Source organism: Oncorhynchus keta, chromosome 18 (assembly GCF_023373465.1).
Source record: "Oncorhynchus keta strain PuntledgeMale-10-30-2019 chromosome 18, Oket_V2, whole genome shotgun sequence".
Taxonomy (NCBI): Eukaryota; Metazoa; Chordata; class Actinopteri; order Salmoniformes; family Salmonidae; genus Oncorhynchus; species Oncorhynchus keta.
The window spans coordinates 9,912,710-9,939,303 of NC_068438.1; the positions used below are offsets into that span (position 1 = coordinate 9,912,710).

A 26,594-nucleotide genomic window follows, 5' to 3' on the forward strand; every position below is an offset into this window, starting at 1 on the left:
TATGAGACCGACAGTAGCAAGTACGACACTCACGTGTCCAAAATCAGTAGTCTAGGGGCCTCCCGGGTGGTGCAGTGGTTAAGGGCGCCATCAGACTCTGGGTTCGCGCCCAGGCTCTGTCGTAACCGGCCTCGACCGGGAGGTCCATGGGGTGACACACAATTGGCCTAGCGTCGTCCGGGTTAGGGAGGGCTTGGTCGGTAGGGATGTCCTTGTCTCATCGCGCACCAGCGACTCCTGTGGCGGGCCGGGCGCCAAGGTTGCCAGGTGCACCAAGGTTGCCAGGTGCACGGTGTTTCCTCATTGGTGCGGCTGGCTTCCGGGTTGGATGCGCGCTGTGTTAAGAAGCAGTGCGGCTAGGTTGGGTTGTGTATCGGAGGACGCATGACTTTCAACCTTCGTCTCTCCCGAGCCCGTACGGGAGTTGTAGCGATGAGACAAGATAGTAGCTACTACAGCAATTGGACACCACAAAATTAGGGAGAAAAAGGGGGTAAAAATTAAATAAAAAATATTTTAAAAATCTGTAGTCTAAGTGCTCAAGTGGACTCTGCAATGGAGCAGAATACCACCAGGTATAATCTGGTGGAATTCCAGAACGCTCACATGCTACAGCGTGACGACCCAACGAAGCAACCGGAGCCCGGCTCTCAAAGGAGTGAAGACGATAGAAGGTTTCAGACTTTGCCTCCCTCATGTGTCCCTCAGTCTTCTCCTCTTGGCCATTTGGCACTGAGCAATATGCTCCTCTTTGCCAACAAAGCCCAAGCTTGGCTTCTCCTCTTGGCCTCTTGGCCTTCAACAAACTCGTCAAAAATTTCCCCACCTTTGACCTCATTCCAGGACAGCCAAACGATACGTTTGAGACATTCCTAGTTGACATAGAGGACGTATTGGATGGCTATCCGAACACTACGGGTTCTATAAGGGTTTACCTGTTGAAGCAAATGTCGAATAGACACGTGACGAGGTTCATTCGTCTCTACAACAGCAACAAGTGCTAAACGACTATGCTAAACTTGCCACAGCTTTGAAATTAGAATTCAGTGGTTCTGCAACTCACAAACACGATAGCTCAGTGACTAACACTGTCAAACAAGCTCAGAATGAACACCCCCAAGCTTACTATCATAGGCTTCGTTCAGCTTACTTTGGCCTACTCACTGAAACAGGAATGGAAGAGCTGATACCATTCAAACAAATGTTTCTGTCGAACATGTATCCCACCTTCATTACCTACTTGGGCCCTACAGCCCACGTTGGCTTGCCTATCTTACAACTCAGAAAGCTTGCACGCACAGCTTTTGAGGCATCAAAAGCTCGCCACGCTAAGAGCCCTGACAAGTCAGTTTTGAAGTTTGACCAGGAGCACTCACCCCAGTTAGAGGGTGCATTATCAGGAATTGGAGCATTGAGAGGATGATGCACAACAACGGTTTCTACCACGAAACCACAAATCCAATAACCACCGAGGTTGAAATAACTAAAGTATGTTGCCATCGACATACTTTAGGTGCCTAAGTCTAGGTGCCCTCTGTCTAGGTGCCTGTCCGCTCCTCTCTGTTCTCCTGGGGAAGTTTACAACTAGATTTGTTTTCTGCTCTGGAGGCCTCGTACGGTGTTGCAGGTAGTCTCGACCCCCCCAGCGGTTGGTGTTGGTATCCGAGGTACAAACGAAAAGATCGTACCCTATGTACGAGTTGTCAGTGGCCGCATTGTTATGAGAAGAACCTTTCCACCAAATCTCCTGGTGTTTGTGCTTTAAAGCGCTCAGTGGCTGTCGAGGTCTGTCAGTCACCACAGCGTCTGCGTGTGGCAACCTCTTCAGTACCTGCAAACTGAGACGAGGATATCGGTCTGTGATATAGCAAAGTGTTACACCAGTGGGAGTCATCGTGTCACGTGCTGAACTGACGCCATGAGTGTCATTGTAAGGAGTCACAGTCCCCCACAAAGTGGAAAATGTACCCTCTGCGTGTCAATGCTTTTACTGCTGAGGCGGCCGCAGTACTTGCGGATGTGTCCAAAGGGCAAGAGAAGTTAATCTCAACTAGCGTATTACACGACTTCAACCGGAGATAACCTTAGAACACATCTAAGATATTACCGAGGTGTACCACACTGGTGGTAAAAGAAGTCCAGTGGACGTTCCACCTCCAAAACAATTGCAAAAATAGTCATGCCTTGCCATGTGTAGGTTCAACTACAATACAACTAGTACAATGCTCTAATCATGGGTTGCTGTAGGATAATATTTCATAATAAATCAGTAGGACAACTGGTCCCCTTGAGTACCAGTACCAATGCCAGCACAGTCAGTCCAGTCACAATCAGTAAGGTTAGAGACCTCACAAGTCTAATTGCTATTGATAACAGCGACAGAGGAGTTAGTAGTCACTCAGATTGCAACACGTGTAAGGGAATTTCCAGAACAATCTTCTGATGGTTAACACACATGCCACTAATAAATAGAACCCTCCATTCAGGAGAAATGTTATTAGAAGTTATGAACCATGATCACACCGCGTACGATTGGTTCAGAGCTTATAGAGTACAGTACTTCCGTCGTGAGGTTAGCTCCTCTGTGGAGGACATAGCTATGAAATAGACTCCTTCATACCTATCACCACTACAATGGTGTAAGACACATTGACGTGTAGTAAAACTACTACAGGTCCCCTTAACCCGTCTTGAGGACGACATCAATTCTTACTGACCTCCAGGCATTGACCCGGAAATGATCTGATGACATCAGACTCATTCTGAATAGGTTGCAGTCTATCCGGATACTTGGTTTCTTTCCCTTGGTATGTGCGCTTGTGTAAGCACAAACGCCAATGTACAACGGAACATTTAATAAGGATTTATGCTCGGATCACTGAAGGGTCAACAAAATACCAGCCTTCGTAAAGTTGAAAGGTTACTCTTAGGCCTTTTGACTCTACAGCTGCAGTACTCACCAGTTTCTCCACAGAGGTCCATAGGTCATCCCTGTAGACTGCCCAAAGCTTGTGCATTACAGCTGTAGACTTATCATGTAGTTATCGACTTGTGCCCTAATCAACACCATAGATTTAGACAATGCCATGATAGGGTCATTTTGCCAAGACCTTAGCCGACCTTAGATATCTCTGTTTTCTTTATATTTTGGTTAGGTCGGGGTGTGACTAGGGTGGGTATGCTAGTTTTTGTATTGTCTAGGGTTTTTGTATGTCTAGGGTTGTTGTAGGTCTAGGGGTTGTTGTATTTCTATGTTGGCCTGATATGGTTCTCAATCAGAGACAGCTGTTTATCATTGTCTCTGATTGGGGATCATATTTAGGCAGCCATTTCCCTTTTATGTTTTGTGGGATCTTGTCTGTGTAGTTGCCTGTCAGCACTTGTATAGCTTCACGGTTCTGTTTGTTCAGTGTTCATTCTTCAAATAAAATAGAATGTACACATACCACACTGCGCCTTGGTCCGATCCTTTTAACGAATGTGACAGACGTAAATAGAATACAGTCCAATTAGAAGGTGTGATAACTATATTTTGTATATCTTTTTTTATGCTTTCATTCCTTTTAGTTTAATTTCCTTTGACACTTTGGAAGTGATAGAGCCATAAACAAGCTCACCATACAACCATTACTTAGTGACACAATGCTGCTCATTTGGGAAGAAATGTAATTACAATTAAGTCGGAAGTTTACATACACTTAGGTTGGAGTCATTAAAACTTGTTTTTCAACCACTCCACAAATTTCTTGTTAACAAACTATAGTTTTGGTAAGTCGGTTAGGACATCTACTTTGTGCATGACACAAGTAATTTTTCCAACAACTGTTTAAAGTCTGATTATTTCACTTAAAATTCACTGTATCACAAATTATATAACAGCTTGGAAAATTCCAGTAAATGATGTCATGGCTTTAGAAGCTTCTGATAGGCTAATTGACATAATTTGTCAATTGGGGGTGTACCTGTTGATGTATTTCAAGGCATACCTTCAAACTCGGTGCCTCTTTGCTTGACATCATGGGAAAATCAAAAGAAATCAGCCAAGACTTCAGAAAAAGAATTGTAGACCTCCACAAGTCTGGTTCGTCCTTGGGAGCAATTTCCAAACGCCTGAAGGTACCACGTTCATCTGTACAAACAATAGTATGCAAGTATAAACACCATGGGACCACGCAGCTGTCATACCGCTCAGGAAGGAGACGCACTCTCTCCTAGAGATGAACGTACTTTGGTGCAAAAAGTGCAAATCAATCCCAGAATAACAGCAAAGGACCTTGTGAAGATGCTGGAGGAAACAGGTACAAAAAAAGAAGGCACTGCTCCAAAACAGCCATAAAAATTCCAGCCTAAGGTTTGCACCTGCACATGGGGACAAAAGTCGTACTTTTGGAGAAATGTCCTCTGGTCTGATTAAACAAAATAGAACTGTTTGGCCATAATGACCATTGTTATGTTTGGAGGGAAAGGGGGAGGCTTGCAAGCCTCGTTATATTTGGAGGAGGCTTGCAAGCCGAAGACACCATCCCAACCGTGAAGCATGGGGGTGGCAGCATCATGTTGTAGGGGTGCTTTGCTGCAGGAGGGACTGGTGCACTTCACAAAATAGATGGCATCACGAGGCAGGACAATTATGTGGATATATTGAAGCAACATCTCAAGACATCAGTCAGGAAGTGGTCACAATTGGGTCTTCCAAATGGACATTGACCCCAAGCATACTTCCAAAGTTGTGGAAAAATGATGTAAGGACAACAAAGTCAAGGTATTGGAGTGGCCAACACAAAGCCCTGACCTCTATCCTGTAGACAATTTGTGGTCAGAACTGAAAAAGTGTGTGCGAGCAAGGAGGCCTACAAACCTGACTCAGTTACACCAGCTCTGTCGGGAGGAATGGGCCTAAAAAATAAAAATAAAATGTATTTTACCTTTATTTAACTAGGCAAGTCAGTTAAAACCAATTCTTATTTTCAATGATGGCCTAGGAACAGTTATTCTGACATTTCACATTCTTAAAATAAAGTGGTGATCCTAACTGACCTAAAACAGGAATTTTTACTAGGATTAAATGTCAGGAATTGTGAAAACTGAGTTTAAATGTATTTGGCTAAGGTGTATGTAAACTTCCGACATCAACTATATGTATTTCATGAGTGTGTGCGCGTTGTTAACATCTGCCTAAGTTAACATCTGCCAGATCCACCAGGCTGGACGACCAGACGACTGGTCCGGAACGGCGATCCCAATCCAGACATCTTGCTGCTCCCTCTTGTGGCTGCCTGCTTCATTTGCATAAATCCTACCCGGGTCGACCACCAGAGGGGGACTGCAACGGCGATCACCAACTGGACATCACATGGTCATTATTTTTATGTTGGTTTGCAACTTGCAGGATAATCCCCAAAATTGAACCCACCAGAGGGGGACTGTCACGACGTGGGCCGTTTGGGGTGTATATCATGGCTCTCCCCCTCTCTCACTTTCTCTCCCACATCAGGTTTTACAATGGTCATACATTCCTGCTAGAAACTCTCTTCGCTGCCTTGGAGTATGGATGGAGAGAGCCTATGGAGAGCAAAGAGCTTCTCTTTAGAAACTCCTAATCCCCACAATGGGAGAATTAAACAAGATTTATATTTTTGAGAATGGTCTGTGGACACTTAAGGGACAGTCATGTCGAGTATGTTTCATTTGGTGATCTCATGAAGGACAGGAAACACACAGCTATATCTCTTTAAGTGTACATTTCCCTGCTGTCAGGTTTACTTTTGAATGTTGTATAAGATGGATGAATAAGTATAAGAATACTTTTTATTTTATTTCACTTTAATTTAACCAGGTAGGCAAGTTGAGAACAAGTTCTCATTTACAATTGCGATCTGGCCAAGATAAAGCAAAGCAGTTCGACACATACAACACATAAAGTAAAACAAACATACAGCCAATAATACAGTAGAAAAATAAGTCTATATACAATGTGAGCAAAAGAGGTGAGATAAGGAGGTAAAGGCAAAAAAAGGCCATGGTGGCGAAGTAAATACAATATAGCAAGTAAAACACTGGAATGGTTGATTTGAAAAGATAACAATGTGATTTAGTCTTCTAAATTAGAATTTGTTGTTTTGTTCCAACAAAATCAATTACATGACCTAACTTATGCACAGTCAGTAGCCATGCCCAGCCTGGCATGACTGGTCTGAAGAGTATTTAGCATCCCCAGTTGCTCTGCAAGCGCGGAGAAGGTATTCACCGCTGCTGGCCTGCTCTCCAGGCACCATCGCATGAGCCTGAAGCCACAGACTCTGACCAAACTCGTGTTTCTAAAACTTAATTCGAAGGCACTAACCCTAATATGATACTGTTATATTTATCTTTTTGTCTCTGGAGAGGGCTGTGTCCGACTCATGTACCTTAACTAGGGCAAGTAATTTTATGCAATCAATAGCACTACATAAAACTGATGCCTAGCAGAAAAGAATATACTATTTACTATCAGTAACGTTGTAATGAAAAAGAGAATTGCATCACAAAGCTAAATAAACAGAGCAGTGAGTAGGAGACAGAGCAGTGAGTTTACGTTAACGTAAACTCGTACATCAACTTGGTCCGTACAATTGCCCTTATTTTAGCGTCCCAAAAACAGGATACTTCCAGATCAACTGTAATGTCAATACCATTGTAAAGCACAATTTCTCCCCTTTCCAACATAATCAATTACATGACCTAAACACTGCCCGTTTCTGCATAATTCAAGCAGTTAATGAGCCCCGTCAGGTCTGTCAGGTCTTTTCAAATGGCGGGTGGGGAAGCGAAACTAATGCGTGATAGTGAGAGGGAGAGATGTCGTGTGGGAAAATGGCTTTTTTCACTCGATCTGTCCAACTTATCACCTTATCGCCTCTAAAATGTCAATAAAACACTATAAAGAGTTATTACATACCTATTTGAAGGTTAATGTCGAATTTGAATCGGGTTTATAGGGCGGTGCTAAAGTGATCTTAGAAGTAAACAGCGGCTTTGAGAATGAAAATCGCATGCAATGATGACGAAAAAATGACGAGGTATCCCCCGTCACTGTCCATTTCTTGTTTCTAAATGATGAGAGAAGTGCTACACCTGGTGGAGAGAGATTGTAAGACAGAAATAGTTGCTTTATGCGTGCTGTACGTTACGACATGACACATCAAGATGTAACGGAGGGTCAGTTTTTTCAACTTTTCTCCAATACTATAGAGCCATTACCATGTTGATCAACGCTTGAATAGAAACTTAGTTCACACCCCGATTTTGACGTCAACACAGTTGCTACAGTCCCATTAGTTTTCTTTGTAGCCTCGTTTGAATGTCGTGGTTACGCACATTTGTACGGAATGGGGTGAGTTTACATTACTAAGTTTTTCTTTCCAGCCCACTTTCCAGCTCACACTCTCAAACACCTAGATCCCCTGAATGCAGCTCACTCTCCAGATCCAATCACCTGAATTCTAATCACCTGTTCACACACCTGTATGTCATTATCACACACTATTTAGTTTAGGTCTTTGCACCCCATCACTGTGAGGTATTGTTTGTTTTGTGACACACGTCTTTCAGAGCTCTGGTTTGTTCTGTTTATTCACGCTTCCCGTGTATAATAGTTTTTGCCTGCCTCACTAACGATGCCGTTTGCCTATTCCTGCCTGTACTTTAGCTTAGGAGATTTCCTGTTATCTACCTATTGCCTGATCTCCAGGACTACGTTACTAGCCTTTTCCCCTGTCTGTACTGTTGCCCTTTTGGACCTGTGTATGATCTTGTGCCTGCCCCTGGACCCAGCTACCTGCCTCCTCCTGCGGTCCTTTGCAATAAACACCTGCTGCGCCTTGCTCTTGAAACCAGCTCTCTGTCTCCCCTCGTGTTCATTACATTCGCCTTACTTTACTTAAGCCTAGCTAGCTACCATCTCTTTATTTACTTCCTTTCGTTCTGATTTCCTTTCTTGAAGACCAATAGAAAGACTGTGTAATTATCCATTATTACAATTTTTATTTAACCTTTATTTAACTAGGCAAGCCAGTTAATAACACATTCTTATTTTACAATGACGGTCTACCCTGGCCAAACCCGGACGACGGTGAGCCAATTGTGTGCCGCCCTATGTGACTCCCGATCAGGAGGGACCTTGGAACTTCTCCTCCAATGCGTTGAGAAAGAGGTAACGAAATATCCACAAGGAAGGACAATTGAGAAAGCGATTGTTACATATCAGAGGCATGTCTTTTCTACACAACATTTTTGTTTTATCTGAACATTTCCCAACATTGTATAATACGGTAAAAAGGAATGTTGAAACTGGTGCTCCACATAAAGCAAGTGGACACCACAAACACATACAGAACAATTATCAAAAAACACATTTATTTACATGACTTTCCAGCAGATGGAATTTACTTGTGGTTCCTTTGCTTTACGATCTCTTTGGGAGAATCTAACGTCCCTAGATGGACATCCTCCACATTTTTCCATACAGAATCAGAATGTACAGTAGCAGCCTCCAATTCAGTGGGAACTGTAGACCCTCTGTGGCCACACATTTTAGAACCACGAAGAAGAGCATCTACCGGATTACATTCTATATGGAAGCCCTTGCGCGTGCACATAGTAGGTCTTTGTTTTTTATACTTTTTACATTAAACACCACAATCATTGTTTATGTAACAAGGAATACACCGTTTTTAATGCAATTTAGGTCATTTCAGAATATCAGCATTTTGATATAAAAATACAGAAATCTAAATACTCAAACAATGGACCTGGGGTACTGACAAAGAGCCATGTAAGTGTTGTAAAGGGCCCAGGAGTATTTTGGGGTGAACTTCCCATTGAACTAAGTAAGGTTACTTGTTGGAGGCCCTTATAACTAATCTCAACAAAAATGAAACGTCCCTTTTTCAGGACCCTGTCTTTCAAAGATAATTAGTCAAAATCCAAATAACATCACAGATCTTCATTGTAAACGGGTTAAACAGGGCTCCGGGCAGCCGAGCGGAAATGGAGGAAAACTCGCCTCCCTGCGCACCTGGCATCCTTTCACTCCCTCCTCTCTACATTTTCCTCCTCTGTCTCTGCTGCTAAAGCCACTTTCTACCACTCTAAATTCCAAGCATCTGCCTCTAACCCTAGGAAGCTCTTTGCCACCTTCTCCTCCCTCCTGAATCCTCCCCCCTCCTCCCTCTCTGCAGATGACTTCGTCAACCATTTGAAAAGAAGGTCGACGACATCCGATCCTCGTTTGCTAAGTCAAACGACACCGCTGGTTCTGCTCGCACTGCCCTACCCTGTGCTCTGACCTCTTTCTCCCCTCTCTCTCCAGATGAAATCTCGCGTCTTGTGACGGCCGGCCGCCCAACAACCTGCCCGCTTGACCCTATCCCCTCCTCTCTTCTCAGACCATTTCCGGAGACCTTCTCCCTTACCTCACCTCGCTCATCAACTCATCCCTGACCGCTGGCTACGTCCCTTCCGTCTTCAAGAGAGCGAGAGTTGCACCCCTTCTGAAAAAACCTACACTCGATCCCTACGATGTCAACAACTACAGACCAGTATCCCTTCTTTCTTTTCTCTCCAAAACTCTTGAACGTGCCGTCCTTGGCCAGCTCTCCCGCTATCTCTCTCAGAATGACCTTCTTGATCCAAATCAGTCAGGTTTCAAGACTAGGCATTCAACTGAGACTGCTCTTCTCTGTATCACGGAGGCGCTCCGCACTGCTAAAGCTAACTCTCTATCCTCTGCTCTCATCCTTCTAGACCTATCGGCTGCCTTCGATACTGTGAACCATCAGATCCTCCTCTCCACCCTCTCCGAGTTGGGCATCTCCGGCGCGGCCCACGCTTGATTGCGTCCTACCTGACAGGTCGCTCCTACCAGGTGGCGTGGCGAGAATCTGTCTCCTCACCACGCGCTCTCACCACTGGTGTCCCCAGGGCTCTGTTCTAGGCCCTCTCCTATTCTCGCTATACACCAAGTCACTTGGCTCTGTCATAACCTCACATGGTCTCTCCTATCATTGCTATGCAGACGACACACAATTAATCTTCTCCTTTCCCCCTTCTGATGACCAGGTGGCGAATCGCATCTCTGCATGTCTGGCAGACATATCAGTGTGGATGACGGATCACCACCTCAAGCTGAACCTCGGCAAGACTGAGCTGCTCTTCCTCCCGGGGAAGGACTGCCCGTTCCATGATCTCGCCATCACGGTTGACAACTCCATTGTGTCCTCCTCCCAGAGCGCTAAGAACCTTGGCGTGATCCTGGACAACACCCTGTCGTTCTCAACTAACATCAAGGCGGTGGCCCGTTCCTGTAGGTTCATGCTCTACAACATCCGCAGAGTACGACCCTGCCTCACACAGGAAGCGGCGCAGGTCCTAATCCAGGCACTTGTCATCTCCCGTCTGGATTACTGCAACTCGCTGTTGGCTGGGCTCCCTGCCTGTGCCATTAAACCCCTACAACTCATCCAGAACGCCGCAGCCCGTCTGGTGTTCAACCTTCCCAAGTTCTCTCACGTCACCCCGCTCCTCCGCTCTCTCCACTGGCTTCCAGTTGAAGCTCGCATCCGCTACAAGACCATGGTGCTTGCCTACGGAGCTGTGAGGGGAACGGCACCTCAGTACCTCCAGGCTCTGATCAGGCCCTGCACCCAAACAAGGGCACTGCGTTCATCCACCTCTGGCCTGCTCGCCTCCCTACCACTGAGGAAGTACAGTTCCCGCTCAGCCCAGTCAAAACTGTTCGCTGCTCTGGCCCCCCAATGGTGGAACAAACTCCCTCACGACGCCAGGACAGCGGAGTCAATCACCACCTTCCGGAGACACCTGAAACCCCACCTCTTTAAGGAATACCTAGGATAGGATAAAGTAATCCTTCTCACCCCCCTTAAAAGATTTAGATGCACTATTGTAAAGTGGCTGTTCCACTGGATGTCATAAGGTGAATGCACCAATTTGTAAGTCGCTCTGGATAAGAGCGTCTGCTAAATGACTTAAATGTAATGTAATGTTTTCCATGCTTCTTCAATGAACCATAAACAATTAATGAACATGCACCTGTGGAACGGTCGTTAAGACACTAACAGCTTACAGACGATAGGCAATTAAGGTCACAGTTATGAAAACGTAGGACACTAAAGAGGCCTTTCTACTGACTCTGAAAAACACATAAATAAAGATACCCAGGTTCCCTGCTTATCTGCGTGAATGTGCCTTAGGCATGCTGCAAGGAGGCATGAGGACTGCAGTGAACAGGGCAATAAATTGCAATGTCCGTACTGTGAGATGCCTAAGACAGCGCTACAGGAAGACAGGACGGACAGCTGATCGACCTCGCAGTGGCAGACCACGTGTAACAACACATACACAGGATCGGTACAGCCAAACATCACACCTGCGGGACAGGTACAGGATGGCAACAACAACTGCTTGAGTTACATCAGGAATGCACAATCCCTCCATCAGTGCTCAGACTGTCCACAATAGGCTGAGAGAGGCTGGACTGAGGGCTTGTAGGCCTGTTGTAAGGCAGGTCCTCACCAGACATCACTGGCAACAACGTCGCCTATGGGATACAAACCCATCGTCACTGGACCAGACAGGACTGGCAAAAAGTGCTCTTCACTGACGAGTCGTGGTTTTGTCTCACCGGGGGTGATGGTCAGATTGGAGTTTATCGTCGAAGGAATGAGCGTTGGAGGTGGAGGCCATGGTCTGGGGCGGTGTGTCCCAGCATTATCGGACTGGGCTTGTTGTCATTGCAGGCAATCTCAACGCTGTGCGTTACAGGGAAGACATCCTCCTCCCTCATGCGGCACCCTTCTTGCAGGCTCATCCTGACATGACCCTCCAGCATATCAATGCCACCAGCCATACTGCTCGTTCTGTGCGGGATTTTCTGCAAGACAGGAATATCAGTGTTCTGCCATGGCCAGCAAAGAGCCCGGACCTCAATCCCATTGAGCACGTCTGGGACCTGTTGGATCGGAGGGTGAGGGCTAGGGCCATTCCCCCCCAGAAATGTCCGGGAACTTGCAGGTGCCTTGGTGGAAGAGTGGGGTAACATCTCACAGTAAGAACTGGCAAATCTGGTGCAGTCCATGAGAAGGAGATGCACTGTAGTACTTAATGCAGCTGGTGGCCACACCAGATACTGACTATTACTTTTGACCCCCCCCCCCCATTTGTTCAGGGACACATTATTAAATTTCTGTTAGTCACATGTCTGTGGAACTTGTTCAGTTTGTCTCCGTTGTTGAATCTTGTTATGTTCATACAAATATTTACACATGTTAAGTTTGCTGAAAAAAAACAACAACAAAAAACGGTATAAATAAAAATAAAATACTTTTTTTCTTTAAATTACTTCGCCACCATGGCCTATTTATTGACTTACTTCCCTTATCCTACCTCAGTTGCACATACTGTATATAGACTTTTTCTACTCTATTGTTGACTGTATGTTTGTTTATTCCATGTGTAACTCTGTGTTGTTGTATGTGTCACACTGCTTTGCTTTAGCTTGGCCAGGTCGCAGTTGCAATTGAGAACTTGTTCTCAACTAGCCTACCTGGTTAAATAAAGGTAAAATAAAAATCAAACACCTTTCATCCCTAAATTGAGGAACGTTTTGAAGCCATACCCCTCATTCGCCACCCTGGCGCAAACATTTAGCATGGCATCGTTATGACTTGAAGGGAGGATTTGTAACTTCTTGCTGAACCTCAAGTCGAGACATATTGGCTAGATTGGGGTGTGATGTTGTTGTGAAAAATATTAGAACAATTGTATTCCATTCTCCCAGAAGCAGGAAATTATGCTGGCAGCACAAACATGATTGTTCGGAAGGTCTGGAGAAGAAGAGAGAAGTTTCTGTGTTTCTGCAAGAACAAAGACCTTGGGGGGAAAAAATATATTTTTAGCTTTTTTATATTTTGTATTATTTCTAACAGCATTTATTCTGAAGATTTACACAAATACTGTTATGTTAAAAACTATTGTGTATATTTAACGAAACACACTGTATATGCTATTGGAATTACTCAATAGATTCTGTAGAATATAAATGGTCTCTTGTGCTGGGCAACTGGTTTAATACAGAGTGCTGGTGACTCCTTACTCCACCCACCCCATTCATTGCAATGCAATCCAATACACCATATTCAAAATACATACGGCCATAGAGAAAAATACTTGACTACATGTTTCAGCTAGAGGGTGTGGAAATTATTCAGTAAGGTCTCTACTAACCAAATGTTTCGTTTTGTAGGGGAACTGTGTCGTAAATATCCAGCAGCACCCCATACTCCACCTATTCCATTCCCCCAATGCAATACACTATACATGAAATACAAATTGGGTTATAGAGAAAAAACTATTCTTTGTGCAGAGGTAAAGGTGGGGTTGGAAGTACTCAGTAAGGACTGTAGAATCTATATCTGGTGTCATTTCATGTGCACTACTTTTGACTAGGGCCCCTGATGAGAGGAGAAGAAATGGGAGTAGAGATGGAGGAGAGAGGAGAGGAATAATTTGTTCTGACATTACTCTTAAAGGTGATTTGGCCTTTTTTTATGCCCCTACTGTACCACTTCCATTGCTTTTAGCTAGTAGTGGCTAAAGTTAGCTGGAGTTTCTAGTATCTGTTTAAATAATAACCTGATTTCATCACGGCTACTGAAGAGAATCAATGAATTAGAAATTCCTAATATCACACCCGTAACCACAGTGTTGTAAGGCGGTCAGTCTGGTCCAGCCAGTATGGAACGTTGCAACGGAACAGGATTAGTCGAGGGCCGGCAAACCGTGCCAATATGTCCCCCAAACACCGGCTTCAAGGGCATTATCACTTTTCTACAACGGGTTACCAACATACTTAAATAATGATTGTAACATTTTCATTAAAAACTTTATTTTGATTAATTTACTTATACAATTTCATCCTTCCACAACATATAGTCCCGACACAAATATAGGGTTGCTAGAGACGCGACCCAGTCGTAAGTCTTTTTGTTCAATATCTATGGACTCGACCCAGTCGTTTAGTCGTTTTGTTCTATATCTATGGACTCGACCCAGTCGTTCAGTCGTTTTGTTCTATATCTATGGACTCGACCCAGTCGTTCAGTCTGTCTGTTCTATATCTATGGACTCGTCCCAGTCGTTCAGTCTGTCTGTTCTATATCTATGGACTCGACCCAGTCGTTCAGTCTGTCTGTTCTATATCTATGGACTCGACCCAGTCGTTCAGTCTGTCTGTTCTATATCTATGGACTCGACCCAGTCGTTCAGTCTGTCTGTTCTATATCTATGGACTCGACCCAGTCGTTCAGTCTGTCTGTTCTATATCTATGGACTCGACTCAGTCGTTCAGTCTGTCTGTTCTATATCTATGGACTCGACCCAGTCGTTCATTCTAAATGTTATATTGCCATACTGGCTGGCAACGTTCTTATCTCTTGCTTGCTAGCTAACCAACTACGGCTAACTTACTGTCATGTCAAACAGTGCAGACAGAATAACAGCAAAGTAGCTGCATTTGCATTTGTTTAAACTGTTTTCTAGTGACATTTATTTGGAAACATCCATAATAAGCTGATGAGGGGAGATTTCGTCTGGCATAGAAAATGTGCTCACTAGTCAGGACACTGTTGTTCAGAGGAGCTAGCCAACAACACAGCTACAGAAACACAATCACTTCAAACTGAAGCTGGAAAGACTGCAAATTAGCTGCGTTTCGTTTGACCTTTTTTCAAGTCACATTTTTTTGTATATATCCATTAAAATGATGCCAGTTGAATCATGATTTAGACTGGCTGAGAAACGGTACCTGCCTGTCTCATCCGGAATCACGACACGTTCATTACTATGGGACAGCAGGAGATCGAATTTGAATATTGAAACAATGTTGCAAATATCGGAGAGACAGTCAGCAAGGATTATACAAATCTCCGCTGTTGAAAACTAAATGTTTGTCTAAAAAAAAGTGAGATAATGTCTAGATGCTTTTATAGTGGAGATAACGTTTATAAATTGTTTGGCTGACGAGACAATGCGCAGTCAGATGGAACAGAGTAAATAGGCATATTAACATCATAGATTTAGCTGGCGGCAATTTGTGGAATAGACACTGGCTGGAATGCGGTTTTAACCAATCAGCATTCAGGATTACACCCACCAATTGTATAAATTATATTATTCTACAGGAGAGGTGATGGAACCTGAAGGTCTGGAGGGGAGATAGGAATAGGAGAAGAGTATAGGAGTTCTGCGTTTCTGGAAGAACAAGACAATGGAATGGAGTCCAAAGTCTGCCCCTGACCAGTCTACTATCTGGTCCGTCTTCTCTACAGTCTAATGACAGGCTCTAGTGGCCTAAACTCGGACCTCTTATAGTGTAAGGTTTCTTGTGTAAAAAGGTAGTATAAGGGTGAAATCATCATAGTGCAAAAGTATTTTCAAAGCACAAAAAAAATCATATTCTGGACATATGGCTCTGGTCAAACGAAGTGCACTATATTGGGAATAGTGCCATTTTGGTGGCAGCCTGTGCATTCCTTAAGGTATCTTGTGTAAGATGGTACTTTGTGTACAATTATGCAAAATATGTTGTTGGCTTGAGGATATGTTGCTTAAAACACTCCTTAGTCTCCCATGAAAATTACATCAGATATAGATTCTACAGACCTTACTGAGTAGCTCCAACCCAACTTTAACATCAGCACAAATAATCGTTTTTTCTGTTTAACCAAATGATTTCCATATACTGCGTATTGCACATGTCAAACTCATTCCACGCAGGGCTGACGGTCTTTGGGTTTTCACTCCTCCCCTGTACTTGATTGATGAATTATGGTCGCTGATTAGTAAGGAACTTCCCTCACCTGGTTGTCTTGGTCTAAATTGAGAGGAAACACTAAAACCCAGCAGATAATAGGCCCTCCATGGAATGAGTTTGACACCCCTGGTGTATTGCATCGGGGGTAATGAAATAAGCTGAGTACGAAGTGCTGCTGGATATTTAGACCACAGGGCCCCTAAAAATAATATATGGTTAGTAGAGACCCTAATAATAAGTACTTCCAACCCCTTTTTTTTAATCTCTGAACATTTTTTTTTTACATCCAATTATTGCATACCAGTCTCAACATATTTTTTTAAATATGAGTCATTTTTTTCAGAAATTCCTTGTTATATTTGTTTATTAGCATAATACAAATGGCCACTGATTCATTTTAATATATTTTTTTACATCTACATTACAATGTTTAGAAATGAGGGCTTTTATTTTGAAGGTTTCCTCGTTGAAAAACAGGAAAGTCTCTGCACATTATTTTAATAGTAGCTGAACTTAAAACGCTCAGCTACTATTAATTTGCATCTGCACCGTGAAAGTTCTCTTCCTGCTTCCTCGCACTTTGACCTCGAGGCGGGTTAATGCGAGTGTATCATGTTTATGTTAGCTTGGGGCACTGCATTTTTCCCGGGATTGTTCTTCATATCCAGGAAAGTGCTTAAATCAGTTTTCAAAAACTGGAATGATGCAGATGTGTTTGTGGTCAGCGAAAGGTAGGCTTTATTACAGTAATATTTACATATGCATAACCTAGCTAGTTGTTGTCCTTGAATGACTTCACTAGTAACTGACAACAGTTATTTCAGTGAGCAGATGTCTAGTTATATCAAAACAACTCCGGAGATCAATCTATCAGGACTGAACCACAACCTGGATTTACAGGAGACATTGAATTTGGCGATTCTCCTTTAAACCCAGGAGCAATCCAACTTGCAATTCACCAGCTTTTCAAGCTTAATAATGTCAAAATACGTTCGGTACTTACCAAATAATGGAGTTTCACTGAGCAACTATCGTCATTACAGCCGCCACAGCCGATGGACTTCCAGAATAGGTCTAAATAAAAAGTTACATGTAACCGGAAAAATGCCTTATCTGAAAATAATCCATTGTTTTTGACGAAGTGTGGATGGGCCAAATACCTCTTCTGTACCCCCTGCAATATTTGTAATATCATTATAATACACAAAATATAGCCTATCTATAAATATACAATCACTGAAATGTAGCCTATATTGTCTACTTAACCCTTTAACTGGCATGCCAATAAATACAAATGTGTTTATTTTAAATTAATATCAGAACAAATGAATAACCAATTGTGTACACTTTCATAGCCTCATCATATATCCCATCTCTTTGCAAGGTTGGTGTCCTCCATCCATGCCACTCTGGCTACTATTGTTGGGTTCATAATTGCTACTGCCTCCAGTGATGTGATGTATGACAGGTAAGAATTTATATTTTGATTATTGCCATCAAACCAGCAATCATCACTTGTCGTGATTGAGTCATCTCCTCCCCTCTCCTCTGAGTGAGACTTACCAGTGGTACTTTTGTTTGCCGGCTGAATGCACTACCCCCGGTGCCATAAAAACAAGCTTTTGGGGGCAGAGGCAGTAGTACACTCAGATACAAGACTGACATGTATACGTCCCCATCACTGTAGTGATCTCTAGAGATCAATCCCCCATCTTAACACTGTGGTCAATTTACACAACCATTCCCAATTATCATATTCTCATTATCAGCATGGGTTTGCTGTATTTATTTCCTGTATCTCAAATATTCATAGTATTCTATACATGATCATCTCATACCAAACACAGGTTATAGATTAGAATAGGTAGGCTTCTAAGTGCACTGTGCAGTAGTATTAGTATTATATAGTCTTTATAAGCCTACAAATATCTGACTAGTCAGCTGGCATTGATGATCAGTTTATGATGTAGTTTGTCACCGCTCAAGAATTACACTTTATAATTAGGGCTCTACGTTTGGGTTAATCATGTCACATGACCTAGATTTTCCTGCCTTTTCCTGGAATTAGAATTACACCAAAAATTAAAGCAATTGTCTAAGGATGGTTCTGGACCATCTGACATAAAAAGGGGTCAGTTTGTTGAAAAAGCTTTAAAGGTCACGAACAGTCAAATCATGTTTTCATGAAATGTGATGATACTTGGATGAAAACAGATCAAAGTATGAAAAATGACTTGCTTCCACAATGATAAAGTTACTGGTCGGTCCCCTACCCTGTGTCATAAGTACCGTCTTGTAACCAACATCAAAGAAGGCTTGTTTGCAGATGGCCGTGGTTTATATAGCGAGATGGCTACTCGACTGGTGCCAAAATGTCACTGTAGGGTCTCGGCAAACAGAATTAAAAGTTGACCCTATTAATCTATGGCAAAGATACTTATGTTTCCCCTTTCATCTGTCTGGGGTTAGCTATTTATTGGTTAGCTAGGTCTTCTGCCAGCATGGAACAAAAGGGGGGGTGGGGCAGTTGTTCAAAACTCCCAACGCCATTGTCAGGTCAACACCTGTCAGTGCTGCTGTGAACCGCCTCACAAGAGACGTGCCAAATGGAAGATGGATAAAAAAATGTATGACATCATCGATGCAATTTCAGTGTTTGATTTGCTTTGTTTTATCACCAAATTTGCTTGATGATTTTACCGCAACACTTCATCCAAGTTGCTTGACATGGGTGTTTCAAAGAGCTGTCACTCAAGGCGAGCTCATGAATATATGCTCCCCGCCCACTCAGCCTGTCTTTCTCAAAATTGTTAGTATTTTTATCCAAAGCAAATATTTAATGGGTGATTTATTTTAGTCACTCAAAAGGTTATTTTACATGGGAATCAGAATGACTGTTCGGGACCTTTTTAAAATAAATGTTCAAATCCAGGTCATGTGACATGATTAACCAAAACACAGGGACCTATTTATAATACTTTACTCAAAGCTCCAAAGTTGCATTTGGTGGAGGAAGAGAATTCTGTGATTTTTAGAAGGATGAAGTAACATTTCTTTTTGTTTCGCACAACAACAAAAAAATTGAGTGTAAGTACTTACTTTCCTCATGATCCTAATGTACCGGTATGTCACCATCTTCTTTAGGCACAGACTGACCAATGAATTTGTGTGGTTTGGCGCTCCTTACATGGCGTTTGATATTTACGCCATGTATCTGAGTAACTACCACTGTCAAAAGTTAAAAGGGCACGAGGCGTACAGAAAGCACTCCCTCCTTACCATCAAGCTGTTCCTCCTCCGGCATCCCCTGCTGGTTGTCCATCACATGGTCCTCCTCACGGTCTTCATGCCCACCATTCTGGTGAGGAAGGATCACAAACATTACTGGACCGTAACGTTAGGTCTGATGTGTTACAACGGCAGTTGAAATTTGTTAATTATAAACTGGTTTGTTCGAGCCCTGAATGCTGATTGGCTGACAGCCGTGGTGTATCAGACCGTATACCACTGGTATGACATTTATTTATACTGCTCTAATTACGTTAACAAACTTATAAGTCACCTCAGGGGTTTGTGGTATATGGCCAATATACAACAGCTAAGGCCTGTATCCAGGAAAAAAACATTTTGGCGTTCAGATCAAATGATGCCATAAATGATGCCGTTGTGTTGAAACGTCTGATGTTTATTAACAGTGAGAATCGCAGAATGGTGAACTAAACGACGGAGAGTTTTGACTGTGTGTGATATAAGATTGCTTCTTGTGTAAATATTTTCTGTCTGGATTTTAATGATTTGTAATGTTGCGTCGTGCTTAAGAACTGCCCTTAGCCGTGGTATATTGGCCATATATCACACCCCCTCAGGCCTTATTGCTTAACTATAGTCCAGTTTGTTATTGAGAATCTGCCATGTCATCCTCAAAAGCTGACTGTGCTCATTTCACAGTAAGTTAGTGTTTAATATTCATATAGTGCTGTTTTTTTCTCAGTTCCTTAGGACTGGTCTAGGTGGAGACTTCTTCATTGGCTGTTTCTTCATGGCAGAATTCAGCACTCCCTTTGTCTCGTTAGGAAAGGTTCTGATCCAGGTAAAGACACACCCAGATTCATAAACCCCTTTGTTTTTGTTGTGCTTTAGGAAGACTGAGCATAGTATGTACTGTAACTTGCTGTACAATCAGTAAACGTTCCCTATATTTTCCTCTGTAGTTGGGACTAGAGGACTCATGGCTTCACAGAGTCAACGGTGTGATGGTTCTGCTGAGTTTCTTCACCTGCCGTATCCTGCTCTTCCCCTACATGTACTGGGTGTATGGTCAGCAGTACATCATTCCCTTCCACAAAGTGCCTTTCCATCTACCGCTCCACTGTAACTTAGCCAACCTATCCATACTGGCACCTCAGATCTACTGGTTTATGCTTCTGTGTCACAAGGCCTATCGCCTCTACCTGCGTCAGACTAGGTCAAAGGGTCAACTTGCTCACAAAGATGGCTCAAAAACAGATTAGAGTTGCCATCAAATTCTATGGTTAGCAACATGTAATGTCAATTATGCTTCTTTTGCTGCTGGTCTTCCATGCTATGAGTTAGCAGTTATTTCAATCCTTCCCTCTGAAGGAACAGTCTGTGTGGAATTTAGGATCTGCAACTGCCTATCAATACAAAATGACCAGTATTTATCAAAATTCTCAGGGGTCAGGGTGTTATACTGTCTGTACTACTACAGACTACAGAATATTTAGTGATTTATCAGGATAACTTTCCACCCCCAAACTATTGTTTGATTAATAAACAATTGAAAGACATGCAATTTGTCCATTTTTTTTTAATTATTTTTTTAAATAAAAATAATTGTATTTTCAACACAAGGTCAGAACACATTTTTATTTGAGGCTGAAAACAATAAACCCTCATTCAAGTGCTGTCTGAAAAAAGTAAATCAACCCGAAGACGACAGCTGAGCAATTTTCTGATGCAACACGGCCTTCATCTCGGCGCTCTCCAGGTTGTCTGTGATAGTGGTGAAGAAGTGGCGAGTGTTCTCGATCTCCAAGTGGGAGCTGCTGCTGGGGTGTGTGGCCAGCACTGCCTCGTAGTGAGTCAGGATCTCCAGGGCACACAGGAACAGAGACTCGCACTGCCCGCCGGGCATCATCACCTGAACGTGCTGAACATGACAGAAGAGCTGGCTCAGTACAAACAGCACCTCCTGGCTGGCAGTGGTGGTAGCTGCCCTCTCTACCTTTGAGTCTTTGGGTGAGGTGTTGGAGGAAGACGGCGACAGCTTTCCCCTCAGGGAGTCTATGACCTCTCTCATGGCGCTGGCGTACAGCAGTCCCACATGGGCCCAGCCCTGGCCGGGCAGCCAGTCTTTGCAGCTGGAGCCGCAGAGCAGCTGGAGGACACGCAGCAGTAGCACGGACAGACGCAGCTCGCAGGAGAACGGCCGCAGGTCCAGCAGGGGGAGAAAGTCCACGTACTCCAGTGAGTAAGGCACGTGGAGACGACCTGAGCGGAGCAGCTCTCGCAGTGCTCTCAGCAGCCTGCCCCACTCGGTGACGGTGCACCAGGGTAGAGTCTGTGTCACTGCCACCAGAAGGCCTTTGCTGAACATGTTGACATCGTCGGGCCGGTGCTGGTCCAGAGCCAGAGAGGTCAGCATGGTGTTCTGAACCTCGTCAGAGAGAGCGCAGCACTCCATCCACGCCAGCAGCCCTGTGCCCTGCCCATACTGGGCCAACTTTAGGCCTGACCACTCCTGCTCCGGCAGCTCGCACACAGCCAACAGTGAGGACGGCACCTCGTTTTTGAAGTGATCCCCCCAAACTACCTTCAGATGGAAGCGAACAGTCCAGTCCAGGGCCTCCACTTTATTGTAGAGCCAGAAGAGGGCTCTGGACCAGGTGTTGGGGGCTGAGGCCACCTCCCGTCCTACCACCTTGCCCAGTGCAGTCAGCACAGTGACGAGCATCTCCTTGGACTCCGTGGATAAGTGACAGGGTGCGCCCTCTACAGGAAGCTCCCAGCACCTGCAGCCCTCGTTCAGAATCTGGCAGAGGACGTAGAGGAGGGGGAATGGGGAGCAGTTCATGACCCAGTGTGGAGATGGATCCTGGGATTCCAGAGAAAAGGCAGAGTGGAGCAAACGCAGGCACAGCTCCAGGCTGCAGGTGCTATAGCCAGAAGAGGGGGAGAGGTGAGGCAGGACAAAGGCACACACAACCTCTTCAGGGTGCAGGAAACTCTGGCCTCGCTCTAAGCTCTCCGAAATGCTCGGCTGCATAAGTGCAACCAGGAAGTGCAGGAACTGGTCCTCCTCCTTAGCCGAGGACAGTTTAGTCATGGCAGTATCTTGAAGACAGCTGCACAGTAAGCTCCCCGCAGAGCTGCCCGTCCCCTCTGTGCAACCGGGGGCACCGCCCCTCAGCCCTGAGAGCTGCTGGAGTATGTTGGAGAGGAGGCTGTGGGCCCCATGGTTCACCACCGCCAGATGGCAGCACCGACGCAGGGTGGCCTCGGGGTTCTGAAAGGCCACGCGGGCTATGGCGGCCACGGCCAAGCTGATGTTTTTCTGCGCCGATCCACCCTGGATGATGCAGTTGAACGTCATGTTGAGCTCCTCACTAAAGCCCTCCATCACAGCCAGGGGCAGAGAGCCCTGGAGACCCCTCTTGGAGCAGGTTAACATTTCCGCTAATATTGTGTTTTTCTCAGTTAAGGGGAGCTCTGCGAACATGTTCACAATAATGTCCTTCAGCTTTCTGCAGTGCCTAACTTCACTATCCATTTGGCACTTTGCAATGAGAGTGGAGACTAATTTCATGACAATATCCTTTCGCTGGAATGCGTTTTTGTTTCTCTCCAGACAGCTGATCCACTCCTCCATGCTCAGGGACCAGCTCAGTTCAGTGGCAAATAGCATAGTGAAATCTTGGAAGCCCTCCAAGCGGTGGTCAATGATGGCTACAGCAATGTGGGCCATTTCCCCAGCGTTGCTCTCTGTGTCGGGGAAGGACAGTGAGACAAACAAGCCTCTCAAAGTGCTGTGCATGTTGTTCAGTGTCTGCTGCTCCCCCTCATCCATGGTCTCAGACATGGACCGTTCCTCTAGGGACTCGAGCACTCTGGCCAGACTGTTTTTCAAACGGCGTGTCAAGTCACTGTGGTCCCCGCTGTCTGTCATCTCCAACAGCCCTCTCTTCTCCCAGGCCTGAGTGAGCTGTGAGACCGTCTGCAGGGCTTGCAATAGTGTCATTCCACAGGGTTTAAACAGAGAGGGTGTGTGGGCTGCCCTCAGGTCACTGCGGGCCTCACTTATCACCTGGACCAGGTCAAACTTCTCTATCCCAGCATGACTCTTTCTGACAGTCACCGCACTGTTCAGGCTCTGAAGTTGTACCTCAGCTGGGAGGATGATAGCTTGGTCTATCAGATGTGAGGTGTACAGGGAGTCGAGGCAGTTGGATAGGGCACGGTAGCAAAGGTCAGAGGTGCTTAGATGCTCTTTCATCTCCTCCAGAGCATGAAAAAGAATGGATAGCACATCAGTGGTGGACGATGATGATGTTGAGGTTTCTGGGTCTGATTTGAACCTCTTGGCAGCCTGAGGTGAAAGGCCGGTGGTGTTGGTGAGGCTGGTCCACCGGTTAGTAAAGACCTTATCTAGGTTGTCCTCCTCTTGCCTTCCCCACCTGCCCTTCCACAGCTCCCACCACACCTCCAGCAGGACGCGGACATCCTCCTCAGTGCTGTTTCGGGTAACGTGTTGAACTAGCTCCCCCAGCTCTGCACTCAGGTGGGCCGATGGGAGGCAAAGCAGCAGCTGGGCGTAGATCTGAGAGAAGCCTGTCAACTTGACCAGCTCAAACAGCACTATGCGGTTAATGTCAGGTAGGCTGTTCTGCAGAGAGAAGAATGGATTCTCCCTCCAGCCGATTTCCATGTCTTCTTCGTTCTCCTTTCCCAGTAATTTGCTCCATAAGACGCAGATGATTTTCTTCTTCCAGCGGACACTGGTCAGACAGCTACCTCGCTCCTGCCCACAAATTTCTCTGACAGCCTGTAGAATTGGGTGGCCAACCTTACTCCAGTCCTCCTTCTGCAGGGCACTGAGTGACGCTGGCTGGCACAATCTGTTGGCCAACAGAAAGCCTCCCTGGAGTATGGCAGTCTTCTCACAGCTCAGCCAGGAATCTGAAAGTACAAGCAGAACAGTGAGAACGAATGAACACGAGTAGACTAGAGTAGTTAGTTCAGTACAGAAACCAGGTTGCCATGGGTAAATCCATTTGAATTTAATCACTTTGACAGCATCCCTTTTGTTTAAAAAAATCTATTACTTCGTATACATGTAACTGAATGCCAAAACATTCCAGGGATAAAGGAGCTCAAAGTTGACCCATTTTGCATACGCCACTATACCATGAGACGTCCAAGTCTTCATCAAGCTTCCATTGAGACACATGTTCTTGGATACAGGGTGTGTGTCATTTCAATCATAGAAATAGAATGGACCTATTCTTCAGACCATTGAAATTTGACCTTCAACTCACCACCACAAAAGATGTCCGCTGATCTGCCCATATTCGAATGTCAACTGAAAGGCGCGACGCCTATAATTTCTCCCCCCATGTGGAAGCTAGGTGAATTGCAACGCCACTAGGCTGCATTGAAAACATAATCTCCCCCTCCACCGCATCCCATTTCCCCGTAACATGGCAGAGACTTGCCCTTGAGCCTTTTACTTTAGGTTTTGGTCCACCAGCTTCAAACAGATGTAGAAACAATATTTTTCTATTAAACTTCACACAATTTAGATGGTACAATAATTCCCTACACTATTCAGTGCTTGTTTTTTTTTTTATTGAATGACAGTGTAGAATATTAGCAACCAAAAGAAATGACAAGAGTGATTTCTACATTGGCCACATGACACGATTTCCACTAGATAACAAAGTCAAAACAGCTTTCCCATTTTGACATTGGATGCCTCTCAGGTAGAAGAAATCAATAGGTGAATATCACAACACTGGAAGGTAAGTAATACTGTGACACACCATCATTCCACTATTACTGCAGATATTATGGACCATTTTTTAAATTACAATGCAGTTTTTTAAAATAAAAATGATGTGTGGCACCTTTAAATGGTCACATCTATTCTATTATCTATGATGAGTAACAGTAATTTAAAACAGTCCTTTATTCCCATTCAAGTCAACATTCTCTTATGTGTGGACTCCCAACCATCTTTGTGGTACCATTTGAAATGGAATGGAATCATGTAGTAACCAAAAAAGTGTTAAACAAATCAAAATGGTTTATTTGAGGTTCTTCAGAGTAGCCACCATTTGCCGTGACAGCTCTTGGCATTCTCTCAACCAGCTTAATGAGGTAGTCACCTGGAATGCATTTAAATTAACTGGTGTGCCTTGTTAAAAGTTAATTTGTGGAATTTTTTCCTTCTTAATGCGTTTGAGCCAATCAGTTGTTGTTACAAGGTAAGGGTGGTACACAGAAGCTAGCTCTAATTGGTAAAAGACCAAGTCCATATTATGACAAGAACAGCTCAAATAAACAAAGGGAAATGGCAGTACATCATTACTTTACTTTAAGACATGAAAGTCAGTCAATCCAGAACATTTCAATAACATTGAAAGTTTAAGTGCAGTCGCACCTGGACTTGAACCTGATCTAACGTCTCTGGGGAGACCTGAAAATGTAAATGTAAAATAGCTGTGCAGCAACGCTCCTCATCCAACCTGACAGAGATTGAGAGGATCTGCAGAGAAGCCAAGCTTGTAGCGTCATACCAAAGAAGACTCAAGGCTGTAATCGCTACCAAAGGTGCTTCAACAAAGTACTGAGTAAAGTGTCTGAATACTTACGTAAATGTGATATCAGTTTCTTATTTGTAATACATTTGCAAATATTTCTATAAGGCTCTTTCTGCTTTGTCATTATGTGGTATTGTGTGTGGATAAGGGAAAATAAATCAATTTTATAATATGGCTGTAACAACAAAAAATGAAAGTCAAGGGGGTACTTTCCAAATGCACTGTGTCTCATGGTATGGTTGGGATTGCAAAATCGGTCAACTTTGAGCACATTTATTTACAATGTTTATCCATTCAGGTCCCAAGAAAAAGCACTTTCTGCGTACAAATGGGCAAATATGTATTAAAGGTTTAGTTCAAATCAAAAGGTATCCTGTCAAAAAGTGATTCAAATGGTTTTACCCCAACACATCGCTACACATTTCACTACCAGGTACCACTGACAGTAAATAATGTGTGTCAGTGTCAGCTCGCTAGTTATACAGCTAACATGTTTATAGCTATAAACAAAGCACATGCATTCAACTTAAATCTCATAGCTACCTTGAGTCATCATTTTGTTTGGGTGAGGGGCAGTTCAGTCTTCAATGTGCACCTTGTCATCCACGCCGGACCTAACAGCACGCCAAGCCAACTACAACGAAGAACACGTGCACATTTTTGTTCATTTAATTATTATACTGATTTATAATAAAAAGAGACAAGTTAATAGATGTAAATATATACTTACTTTCCAAGGAGATATGACAAGAAACCAATCAAATAAAATGTGTTGAACTTTTTTTCGACCATTCAAAACAACTCGTCGTACGTCCGCATCAACGTCACGTGGGCGGGATTTTTTTTTATTGAAGAGCGACGAAACGTATTTTCGTGACTTTACAGCG

The 26,594-nt window shown here is 44.1% G+C and overlaps 2 protein-coding genes across 2 annotated transcripts; one reads left to right on the top strand and one right to left on the bottom strand.

The window, feature by feature from the left end:
• The first annotated feature begins 16,389 nt into the window (after positions 1-16,389).
• LOC118397221 (TLC domain-containing protein 3A-like) lies at positions 16,390-20,676 on the top strand. The gene is made up of 5 exons (XM_035791772.2): positions 16,390-16,599; positions 17,253-17,336; positions 19,013-19,229; positions 19,860-19,958; positions 20,080-20,676. Exons 1-5 carry the CDS (start codon positions 16,481-16,483, stop codon positions 20,377-20,379), a joined length of 819 nt encoding a protein of 272 aa, XP_035647665.1. The 5' UTR covers positions 16,390-16,480; the 3' UTR covers positions 20,380-20,676.
• A 60-nt stretch (positions 20,677-20,736) lies between these two features.
• On the bottom strand, positions 20,737-26,591 carry LOC118397219 (gem-associated protein 4-like). The gene is made up of 3 exons (XM_035791769.2): positions 26,438-26,591; positions 26,251-26,341; positions 20,737-24,064 (listed from the first exon to the last, which is right to left on the bottom strand). Exons 2-3 carry the CDS (start codon positions 26,261-26,263, stop codon positions 20,811-20,813), a joined length of 3,267 nt encoding a protein of 1,088 aa, XP_035647662.1. The 5' UTR covers positions 26,264-26,341; positions 26,438-26,591; the 3' UTR covers positions 20,737-20,810.
• Between the last annotated feature and the right edge of the window lie 3 nt (positions 26,592-26,594).

Excerpts from the sequence above, each read along its gene's own strand:
- LOC118397221 (XM_035791772.2), top strand. The coding sequence starts at position 16,481 with ATGTTTATGTTAGCTTGGGGCACTGCATTTTTCCCGGGATTGTTCTTC. Across the intron at positions 16,600-17,252 it reads GTGTTTGTGGTCAGCGAAAG|GTTGGTGTCCTCCATCCATG; the intron begins GTAGGCTTTATT and ends TCTCTTTGCAAG. Across the intron at positions 19,959-20,079 it reads TAGGAAAGGTTCTGATCCAG|TTGGGACTAGAGGACTCATG; the intron begins GTAAAGACACAC and ends TTTCCTCTGTAG.